Raw genomic sequence first — 12,565 nt, forward strand, 5'->3', positions numbered from 1 at the left:
AGTTTTATTTCTTAATTTTTTCTCCATTTAAGTCTGTAAGACTGAAAGGATAAACAGAAAAATAAACATTACAAAAGTGTAAAGTCTGTGGTCTTTACACAATAAAATATAAAGCTACCCAGTAACTCAGTAAGGTTACATAGTATTCTCTACATCAGCACTTTTACACAACAAGCTACTGATGTTCTTAATGTAGAGAAATTAAACAAACATCTGCAGTAACACCAACTCACTGCTACACTGTTACACGTATTATCCATATGAATTAACAGATGTAAACAAACCCACTAATTAACCTGAGGCGAAGCACCGAGGCTCCTTGATAGGCAGATAAACAGTGCGTCAGCAAAAACAAAAGGCTTCAAACCCGAGCGTAACTCGTAATAAAATACACTACTGAAAGTAAACATGTACATCACACATTATTCCACAATGCTGACATGTAATTACTTACAGACAAAGATCTGACCAAGCTCTGTAATGAAGCAAACTCATGAATGATTTCCGCGCTGTTGCACGAACAGGTCCGTCCCTCAAACGGGTCCGACTAGGAACTATTACTCAACGCCGCAGGGTGGAACATTTTGGATGGATGGTTTGAATGGATGGTTTTGGATGGATGGATGGATGGATTGATGGATGTATCTTACAGGGTTGTTGACAATGAAAAGGCACTGGTCACAATGATGGAGCTCCATGGAAGAGGTGGTTGGTTTTGGTTGATTGAGGATGGATGGATGGATGGATGGATGGATGAGTGGGTGGATGGATGGAAGGATGGATGGATGGATCTATGGATGGGTGGATGAATGAGTGTGTGGGAGGATAGATAGATAGATAGATAGATAGATAGATAGATAGATAGATAGATAGATAGATAGATAGATAGATAGATAGATAGATAGTGTAGTATATTTTTATCAAGTTAATCAGGAATAATCAATGAAAACATTGTTGATTTATACCACAGTTATGTCTGAGGGGCAAACATGCAGTTTACTCTATGTAAAGGCCTGTGACGTGATGAATATGTGCTCACATATGTTTGACTATTTGACTGTGTGTGCAGAAACATAAATAGCATTACTTAGGGGGGAGAAGTGATCTCTTCCAAAGGACTTTCTGTTACTTCTTAATATGGTCAAGACCAGAGTCAATGAAGAGCATGATAATGCGTGTAACCCCACCTTGTTTGAGGAGGTGTATTTAAGTAAAACCAAACCAGAGATGGTTCAGTTGTTGTTGGTACTGTGGTTTCACCGTAGGCAACTCGGCTTTATTGTGTGATAATAAAGTCTATTCTTCTGAAATCAAAACCCCAAAGATGCTGAGTGATTTTTCACAAAATTGGCATGAAAAACTACAACGATAGATAGATAGATAGATAGATAGATAGATAGATAGATAGATAGATAGATGGTGGGTGGTTGGTTTTGGTTGATTGGTTGTATGGATGGATGAATGGGTGGATGGTTGGGTTTGGTTGGTTGGTTGGATGGATAGATGGATGGTTTTGTTTGGTTGGCTGGTGGATGAGTGGGGTGTAGTTGGTTTTGGTTGGTTGTTTGGATGTTTTTGTTGGTTGGATGTATAGATAGGTGGATAGATGGATGGATAGGTGGATGAATGTTTCTTACAGGGTTGTTGACAATGAAAAGGCACCGGTCATAATGATGGTGCTCCATGGATGAGGTGGTTGGTTTTGGTTGAATGGTGGGATAAAAGGATGGATGGGTGGATGGATAAGTGGGTGGGAGGATGGATGAGTGGATGGATGAATGGATTGTTGGATGGATGGATGATTGGGTGTTGGATGAGTGGGGGTGGTTGGTTTTGGTTGATTGGTTGGTTGGATGGATGATTGGAAGGATGGATGGTTTTGGTTGGTTGGATTAATAAATGGATGAATAGATGGGTGGATAAATGGATAGATAGATGGATCCATCGATCTATCCATTTATCCACACATATATTCATCCATTTATCTTTGACAATGAAAAGGCAACGCTCATAATGATGGTGCTCCATGGATTAGTTGGTTGGTTATAGTTGATTGGGCATTGATGATGGATGAGTGGCTGTGTGGGTGGTTGGTTTTGGTTGATTAGATGGATGAAAGGATGGTTGGATAAGAGTGTGGGTGGTTATATGGATGGATAAATGGATGAGAGGGTAGGTACATTGATGGATGGATGGTTTTGGTTGGTTCGTTGGTTGGTTGATTTGTTGGTTGGTTGGTTGATGAGTATGTTGGATGGATGTGAGGTTGGTTGGTTGGATGGATGGATCTTACATGGTTGTTGAGAATGAGAAGGCACAGGTCATAATGATGGTGCTGCAGGGACGAGTGACAAATTTTGCCAGAGGTTGGTTACTTCTATGACACAGAGACAGAAAGAGAGTAGGAAAAAGTAAGTGAAAGCAGAAAGAGATCTAAACATGTGAGACATAGCTTTAATGAATGTAAATATTTGTCAAATGTAAATTTGCAAGGTTTGGCAATATTGACTTATTGTTATCTGAGTGGTGTGTCTTAAATAATCCACACAACATTGTAGCTGCATGCAATCACTTAAACTTGGACAAGCGCTAAGTATACACTCAGAGTCAGATTTATTATTTAGCATTTAAACACAGTGGGTGGAGTACTGTAGTTTAATCCTCTATGGTCCAATTCATGGCTTAGGTTGGGAATCATGAAAGCAAGAACCTCCAGACTACAAAAATTATTCTAGATTAAAAGAGATTAAATTGAGTTTGTAATGATATTGCATGTGTGAAATGAAAGATCAAATAAAATTGGCTAAACCCAGTATCAGGTTTGGGTGTAAAGCATTACTAAGTAATTAATCACTGTAATTAAATGACTTTTTCATTGAAAAAAGTAAAGTAAGGGATTACTCTTAATTTTCAGTAATTTAATTACAGTTACTTCTGATGTAATAGTTAAATACTGTATAGAATGTAGAACCATTTTAAATGTAACACCTAATGTTAAAATGTATGTTTCTAATTTAATGCAGCCCCCTTCAATTCTTTGGCCAGTTCATGAATAATTTATTTGATTTTATTTGATTTATTAGAAAGAATTAAAAGAACAATTTCATGTCAGACTCTAGCCTTGTATTTCCATCTGGTTGAGGTTGATAAGGGTTTTAGAAAGTAATTAGTAATAAGTAATGCAATTACTTTTCAGACAGAGTAATTAGTACAGTAATCTAATGACACTGTAGAAGATGTAATTCGTAGTTAGTAATTCATTACTTTTTTAGAGTAACTTACCCAACACTGCCCAGTTTGTTCAGAATAAACCTTATTAGCACAACTTATTAGCGCTAAATAACTTATTAGCACAGCAGCACCATGGTGAGTAGTAGTGTATGCACAGTTGAGATTAAGAGATTGTGACAATCTGTTTATCCATAGGTTCTCATTCTGACCTATAGTTCATCTGTTGCCTGCAGCAAATATACATTGGGTGGTGCTTATGGCATGACTCCAGTTATGATAGGCTACATTGTTCCTGTGACCCTCCGCACACTCAGCACTCACTGACACAAGCTCTGAAAAAAAGGGAATGAAACAGCCATTCTAGATCCATCACTTACACACAAGTGTCTCTAAAAGCTTAATGATGCTTCAGTGATATCAAGTACAAGAACATCATGAAGAAGAAACCTTGTAGTCAATGCTGAACACCTGAAGGAGTCTGAGATCTAGAAACATGCGCACAATAGCCAGTGTGGCCAGTCTGTAACATCTCAAAATCACTGAAACAAAAATCTAGTTGACAGAGAGCATCTGCTGATTGGATGGTGGCCTCCTGGAAGAAAGGAAAGAGAGGGGAAAATTTAATTGCTTAAAAAAGCGAATGGACAAAAATATCTGATTCAATCTTTTAGATGATACATTAAATAAATAAATTAACGTTTCCTTGCTAATCTGCTCTATAGGGATTTAAAAACGAATTCAAGACCAACCAGCTCCAAGATTCATTAACATTACAAACTTAGATTTGAAGTAAAAAATAAATGTATAAAAAAAACAAAAACATTTGTAAGCATCAATGTGCTAAAAAGCAACTACCCAGAACACACTTTATAAATAAATATTGTTTCATGAGCACTGGTAAATATTCATACACATACACATGGTTAATGTAAAAGGTAAACGCTTTTGACTTTTATATGAACAGTTCTCCTGGAAAGGCGGGAGACTGATTAAACATAACATAATCATTATTTCACAGCTTTCATACTGTTTAAGCTTAAAATTATCAAATAATTCATAAAATAAATCGAAATTTTACATACATGAGCATTTTCTTGACTTCCCCTGTGGACATTATCTGGCATGTTCTTTTCTTGTGATTTTGATTAAAAATTGTGATTCGCAAAACAAATAATTTAGAAAATGCAGATGTGTTAAGAGCCATCTGTCTGCCAAATTTTTCTCCCCAATTTGGAATGCCCAATTCCCAATGCACCCAAGTCCTCATAGTGGCGTAGTGACCTGCCTCAATCCGGGTGGTGGAGGACGAATCTCATTTGCCTCCGTGTCTGAGACACTCAATCTGCGCATCTTATCACTTGGCTTGTTGAGAGCGTTACCGCGGAGACATAGCATGTGTGGTGAGTTCACACTATTCTCTGTGGCATCCATGCACAACTCACCACGTACCCAACCAAGAGTGAGAACCACATTATAGCAATGGCGAGGAGGTTACCCCATGTGACTCTAGCAACCGGGCCAATTTGGTTGCTAAGAACAGTGTTTCCCAACCACTAGTGTGCCGTGAAATATTGCCAGGTGTACCATGGAAAATTACCAAATTACACAAAATAAATATATATATATATATTTTAGAATTTCAGGGATACAAACTCGCTATTTTGAAACCATAATCGGTCACTGATGTGATTGTGAAGAGCAATTAAGAGCGATTAATGTGCAAAAGTGACTGATATTTATATGCGTTAAGGGTCTTTCACCCTTTCACATGACGCTGCAGAATACATTGAAGTCTATGAAGTGACTTTATACCAAATTGTTTTTCACACACATGTTTTTGCTTCACCAATAATGTCTTTGAGAGTAAGCAACAAGATTATTGAAAAACTTTGTGAAGAGACGTTGAATGTCTAATAATTTATTTTAATTAAACATTACCTTATCGAGTCCTTTTATTACTTTCTGCTATCAAAGTAACTGCAAGCTTTTTTCTCTCTTCCTAATACATGTTTTCAATGTTTATGTGCACACCTCCCAATTTCTTTATGTTGCAAACTCGTAAAATCGCCCCTCTGTGACGCTTTCTGCAACTCTTGTCATGTGGAGGGCAATGCGGAGCTTGACGCTGGGTTCAGCCTCCAGTACCAAATTAAAACTGCCACGAAAAGTCGTCTGTCCAAGGCAAAGACGCAAAATCTAATGACAATTACCTCAGTATCAGTTTCCCTTGATGCACTTGATTATGCACTGGTGAGTTTAAGTCGATGCGGACCAGGAGGAAGGTTTGAGTTGTCCATTGAGTTCTGTTCATTAAATTTTTTACATGTTTTGTTCATATTTTAATCGTTTTTATTTTTTGTAATATTGCGTTGTTCATATGTCATGTTTCAGTGGCCTCTGCTTTCACTGCGGGGAAAAAAATATGAATCTGCTTCGTGTGGTGTCTCTGTTGTTCATCTTTTCTCTTCATAAATAAATAAATGCATACTCTGCTATATGCTCGTCCTGTAAATTCCTGCAAACTAGATCACGCAGCCTTAAAGCCCATGGCAGTCAAGGGCCCCTGGGCACTGGCCCCATTGGCCTGGTCGGTAATCCATCCCTGTTCACTGGTGTTGCAACCCTTGCTTCATCCGTGAAACAAAATTAAATAATAAACTGAAGAACAATATTCAAGTTGTCCTTTATTAATAAAAATATTGTAAAGTTGTTAAAAAATAGAAGACAACATTTTTTGTCTATGACACGACTCAGTACTAAAAACTAATCAAGTGAAACGTTAAAACAGCTCCTTATTTGAATTCAATTTATATTAAGTTCTCCTAATGTCCACCATATTTTATTTACTTATTTTATTTTTATCAAGTGTTAGGCCTATTAATATTTTTGATGAACTGTCTTTTTTTATTGCTGTATAAAAATAATAAATACAAAGAGGAATCTTAATTCAAGTATAAAAACAAGATAAAAACAATAAACAGGTGCCAGAATACAATAAAATAAAATACTACAAAGAGCAAAAGGATGCCACTCTCATGTTATACTTACATACTTAATATTGCAGGTTCTTACAGCCCTTTTACCTTACATTTCTACAAAAAGCTACAATATTGTTTGAAATCATTTATAAGGTGAAAAAAAAAGAATAAAAATAAAAAATAAAAAGTTTGGTTTGGTTTGTATGGAGGACTAAACATGCAAAAATAATAAATAAATACATAAATAAATAAATGTAATAATAAGAAAATAAATAAAGGATAAAATGTCTTGATAACACAAATATAATTCGTTTTTAATGAAAGTTATTCCTGAATTTATTTTTGTATGACTTTTTTTCCTTTATTTATTATTTTCTCTTTTTATTTATTATTTTCTCTTTTTATTTTTATTCTTTAAAAAAATGTATTCTTTCATTTGTTTTTGTTTTTTTATTATTATTTATTTATGCATTCATTTATTTTTATATTTATTTATTCCCACATGTATTTATTTCTATATTTAAATATTCCCACATGTATTTATTTTTGTATTTATTCTTACATTTCTGTCTCTTGTATGATAATGATGTGGGCGGGTACTGCTTACCATTGGTTTATTGTAGATTGAAGCGTGTGCTCGATTACTCTTGACTTGTTTTGATGTGACGTTAGGTCATAGCCATATTGCGTGTAAACTATAGCTATTTGTGGGGCTATAAACATAAGAGCTTCAGTCAAGCCAATATTTATTGGTTATACTACAATCACAAAATAAATAGGGAGCTGTTTCTTCAACAAATCCACAAAATGAGCAAGTTTCTTAAATTATATGATTTAACTTTGTCCTTTTCTTTTTTTTGTGTGTGTGTATATAACTTCATATTTTGATGTCTGCAAATTCATAATATTGTTTTCTGTTATTATGATTGTTCATTGTAAAAGATACAACCATGCTTCATTTCCCTGATCGTTTATGCATGTATATAATCTATAGCTGACGCTTCACATATCTAGAGAGTTGCGCGCCATGCTAATGAAGTGGATAATCAGGCATCAAATAAATGTTTAATTTAGAGTAGAGGTGCTTATTGATGGTTTGGGAAAGCTGTATGCCAGTATGAATGTAGAAGCACATCCTGGATTGTTAAACTCTCTGCAAAACGTTTCCCTGCATATTCTAAATCTGTGCGAGTCAGGGGGTGCTGAGGTGGGAAGTCCATATGCTCCCGATAATACTATTGAGCTCTCGACCAATGATGCACTGGAGCTCCGCAAGGACCGCCTCCCTCATTTACATGTTGCACACAGAAAAGTACAAATAAATACCATCCATCCATCCATCCATCTTCAACCGCTTATCCGAAGTCGGGTCGCGGGGGCAGCTGCTCCAGCAGGGGGCCCCAAACTTCCCTATCCCGAGCCACATTAACCAGCTCTGACTGGGCGACCCTGAGGCGTTCCCAGGCCAGTGTGGAGATGTAATCTCTCCACCTAGTCCTGGGTCTTCCCCGAGGCCTCCTCCTAGCTGGACGTGCCTGAAACACCTCCCTAGGGAGGCGGCCAGGGGGCATCCTTACCAGATGCCCAAACCACCTCAACTGACTCCTTTCAACGCAAAGGAGCAGCGGCTCTACTCCGAGCTCCTCACGGATGACTGAGCTCCTCACCCTATCTCTAAGGGAGAAGCCCGCCACCCTTCTGAGGAAGCCCATTTCGGCCGCTTGTACTCGCGACCTAGTTCTTTCGGTCATGACCCAACCTTCATGACCATAGGTGAGGGTAGGAACAAAAAATAAATACATGTATAAATAAATAAATATATATGGGAATATATAAATATGGAAATAAATATATGTGGGAATAAATAAATATAAAAAATAAATGAACACATAAATAAAAAAAATATGCAAAATAAATGAATAAATAATTAAAAGCTAAAAAGAATAAAAATAAAGTAAAAAATAAATATAGAAAATAATAAAGGAATAAAGTCATACAATAATAAATTCAGGAATAAATTTAATTAAAAACAAATATAATTAGTTTTTAATTAAATGTATTCATCAAGACATTTATTCCTTTATTTATTTTTGTATTATTACATTTATTCATTTATTATTTATGCATGTGTTAGAAATGAAAGTCTTCTAAACGATAGCAGTGCCTTTTCTCTCCGTCTTTTATTGAGTCGTGAATGAATCAATACAAAGTAATGAAACCAACGTTGGGGAGCAAAGTATGCATCTCCCCTTCTCCTGGATAACATACAAATATATATGACAATACTGAAGGGAGTTCACATCTCTAAACCAATAGAAATTACCTCATAGATAACAATTCCATATGGCGAAGGCTCCAAGTTCCATGGTAGCCTGCCGGACCTCGCCATACACAATCGTACAAAGTACACGCAGACACAATGTAGGGAGGGGGAGAGAGAGAGAGAGAGAGAGAGAGAGAGAGAGAGAGAGAGAGAGAGAGAGAGAGAGAGAGATCCATGCTAACATAAAACAGATGTTTGATAATGTATTCAACTCAGCATTTTCCTCTTGGACAGAGCTGAGATGTAGACCTATTTCTAACAGCATGTTTAGTCCTCCTGCAAGCAATACAGTATGAAAAAAAGAATGTGTCTTTTGAACTTTAAAGCATGTAAACCTATTCTAGTAGACCCCCAAAATAAAATTATGAACCTGTAAATGAGCATAATATGGGCTCTTTAAAACAGTGAGTATTTTAATGTTTACAAATTGGCTCCCATTCACTTCAATTTCAAGTGCCTCACTGGAACCACAATTTCTGCTTTTTTTTTTTTTTTTTTTTTTTTTTGAAGAGTTGTTTTTGTTGTAACCAACATTATGCCACAAAATCCTGTCGATGGAGCTTAAAGGAATTTACTGGGGTCAATATAAGTTCATCTCAATTGACAGAATTTGTGGCATAATGTTGATTACCACAAAGATTTGTTTAGACTCGTCCCTCCATTTTCTTAAAAAAAAGAAAAAAACACAGAAATGTGAAGCTTATGATTTTATGAAAGCACTTACATTAATTCTTTTGTTAAAACTTGTGTATTATTTGAGCTGTAGAGTTTAAATTTTTACAGTCATTTTAGGGTTTGTTGACATTATCTTCATGGTAACAAAGTTGTAAAATTGGCTATAACTTTAGGTTAAGTGATTTTATCACTCTAAATTAATGTTTACACGCATATCCGTTATGTCTTGTGGCTATACTTTGGAAACAGTGAGTAATTTAACGTAAAAAAAATTGGCCCCTGTTTACTTCCATTATAAGTGCCACACTGGAACCAATATTTTTGCTTTTTTTTTAAGAAAAGAGGGACGAGTCAAAATAAATGTCTGTGGTATTAAATATAACGATTCTGCTTAACTTAAGAACCCGTAATATTCCTTTCACTTGTATTAAACATGGAATATTTCTTTAAACAAAATTATTTAGGATTACTTTAACCTAGAAGGTCCAGTGGTTTCTTTAAATGTAAAAGTGTTTACTTATATGTTTATATTGGTTGGCCGTTTTCATTTTGGCTTTTAAAAATCCTATCCTTTCCCAACCTACTGTGTAATAACATCCTTATACACTAGGGGGAGCCACTCAACAAGTTTAATATAATTTTGAATACACTACTGTTTCACTCCCAGCTCCCCCTACTCTCTCCATCTCATTTAATTAACCCTTGTGCATCCTTGTGGACATTTTTGGCTTTTTCAGTTGTTTTTTTGATAACTTTGTCTGTGTTAGCCTAATGCTAACTGCATAAAATTTTCCACAGGTGTGAATTTTTATTGGAATTTTAATATTTCACCCTATTTTCTTTAAAAAAAATATTTTTTGCACTAGTTACACAAAATACGTCGTTTTTGGACAAAAATGGCACATTGAAACCCATTAAAACTGCGATTTTTAATCCCAGTGCCATTTAACTATAAAATTATGCAATCTTGTTTAACATGCTTTCATTATGTTGGCAAGGCTTCAAAATTTACATTTTAAATATTTTTTACCAGATCGTGCCATTTTTTCAGGTTTGGCATATCATCGCTTTTGTTGTTGTTTTCTGCTGTTTTTGGCTTATGCATATTATAGAGCCAATTAGATACATTATGAATATATAATTGTGTGAGTGTGTTGGTATGGATTTCAGATTGTGGTTTGTATGTGTCTGAGGCTCTAATAATAAAAATAAAAAAAAAATCTGTTTAGCATTTATTAAATTGAAAATAATTATAATTATTATATTTTTTATAAAAAACAACAGTGGCATTATGTAAACAAACCGGCATTTAAAGTGTTAAAATTCTGAAAATAAATGAATGTTTGGTAATTATGATTAGAACTGATGCTGGTTAAAATATAAGTCAGTGAAAGTAGAAAAAAATATTATTCTATAATATTTTTATGACACTTTTTTGACAAGGCCATTTTTGTCCATTATGGACCTGAGTGGTATCTTTTTTTAAATCTGATACTGCATAAAAAATATGAAAGCATCAAAATGAATGTTGTTGTTAATCATTGACATATCCGAGGCTCTAATAATCAAAGCAAAAAAATTCTGCTTAGCATTTATTAAATTGAAAATAATTACTATTTTTCATTTTTTTCCTAAAAAAAACAACAGTGACATTATGTAAACAAACCAGCGTTTAAAGGGTTAAAATTCTAAAAATGAATGAATGTTTGGTCATTATGATTAGAGCTGATGCTGTTTAAAAAAATTACGTCAGTGAAAGTGGAAAAAAATATAAATCTATAATATTTTTATGACAGTTTTTGGACATGGACATTTTTGTCCATAATGAACCTATGTGTAACTTTTTTTAATTGATGCACAAGGGTTAATTAAAATTTGATTTTACATTAATTTACAGCTATCTCTTTGTACTCCTACAGTTTATTTTCATCCTTCTGTAATCTAAACAGAATATACTTTTTTATAGTTTTTATAAACTATAACATTTTTATTTATAGTTTCCACTTCCATCCTTGCCATCTTTCCTCTACTACCATTTAAGCTGCTTTCACCTTGACCAATTCCGATCAGCAGATTGCATTGGTACACTGTCTCGCAGTCATGCTTCTCACTCCCCTTAATTGCTCTGCATTCCTGATCCTCCTACCTTCATCTCTCAGATTTCCTCATCTACTCTCCTCTCCAGGCTCATTCCTCTTGTCACCTGCAGTGGGAATGCCAACCGTAGACAGCTGAGCTCTGATTGGCCAAGCAGGAAGGAGGAGGCTTCTGTGACATTGTGATGCTGTGCAGATGCTCAGAAGCAGTGGTAGTCGAGAAAGACAGGCAGGCGGCATCCTCTCTCTCTCTCTCTATCTCTCCCTCTTTCTCTCCCTCCCCCCTTTTTCATCACTCTCTTTTACTCTCGCCTTTCCCTTCGCACAGACACACACACACACACGTACGCGTACACACACGCATACTTCGTCACACTGCAGCAGAAGGGAGAGGACACACTGTGAAGCTGTGAGGTAGGATCAGGCCGTATCCTCTTCCCATCTTCCTGTTCATCCCTCCAGTAGAACACAACCTGTCTCTGTTCTCCGCTCTCCTTCAAGGACTACCACACCAAGGGAGTGCCTGCTGTCTACGCTTGGACTTACTGCAGCACAACGGATCTACTTAGAAGGCTTTCCGGTTTTTTCCCTTGTTGCTAGGCAGTGTCGGCTGAGCATCAGGCCCTCATACTTGTGTTCAAGTGTGTATGCATGTATGTGAGTGTATGACAGGGTCAACTGACTGAGCACACGCTTGAACGTGGGACAGTTTTACATTCCAACTGTCATTCTTTTGGTGTGGCATCTTTGCGTCCTTATCACTTGCCGCTCTTCTTCCTCCTGACAAAGGTGGACTGTATCCCAGGATGCTGTGCGGCAGGCTACTCTGCTAGGCCACAGCAGCATGGGCAAAGAACCGGGGGGGTGGGACAGTGAGGATTGGACGGCTTTGCTCCAGACGGGCGCGCTTACGCACTCCGTTGCTTCCGATGGGTGAGGACGGCGAGAGCCCCAAAATCAATCACAGCTTCCTCCGAGACTATGTCACTGAAGGTATATACATACATACACACTGGCATGAACACACCCTCTTACAAATCCCACAAATACAGTCACTCACATAAGGGAACAAATGCCTCCATTCCCTTGCACACACTCACACAGCTGTAATTTGATCCAGTTCACCTCTCGAAGTCCTGAACATTACCTTGGTCTCCGCATCGGTGTGGTAAGTCTTCTAATACAGCTAACTCATCAGACTTTGGTCACCTGGTCCCACCACACACCTGTTATTGGGTTACAGCATGCATTAGTGTGGCTGT

At 36.5% G+C, this 12,565-nt stretch overlaps 1 protein-coding gene across 1 annotated transcript in view; it reads left to right on the top strand.

Annotated features, from left to right (window-relative positions):
* Positions 1 to 11,537: 11,537 nt before the first annotated feature.
* LOC127651912 (serine/threonine-protein phosphatase 2A 55 kDa regulatory subunit B gamma isoform-like) overlaps positions 11,538 to 12,565 on the top strand; it is a 37,807-nt gene continuing 36,779 nt past the window's right edge. The window contains exon 1 of the mRNA XM_052137973.1: positions 11,538 to 12,296. Within this exon, the coding sequence (XP_051993933.1) occupies positions 12,233 to 12,296 (64 nt within the window). The 5' untranslated portion in view covers positions 11,538 to 12,232. The remainder of the gene's footprint in view (positions 12,297 to 12,565) is intronic.

This window comes from Xyrauchen texanus, chromosome 11 (assembly GCF_025860055.1).
Source record: "Xyrauchen texanus isolate HMW12.3.18 chromosome 11, RBS_HiC_50CHRs, whole genome shotgun sequence".
NCBI classification, from domain to species: domain Eukaryota; kingdom Metazoa; phylum Chordata; class Actinopteri; order Cypriniformes; family Catostomidae; genus Xyrauchen; species Xyrauchen texanus.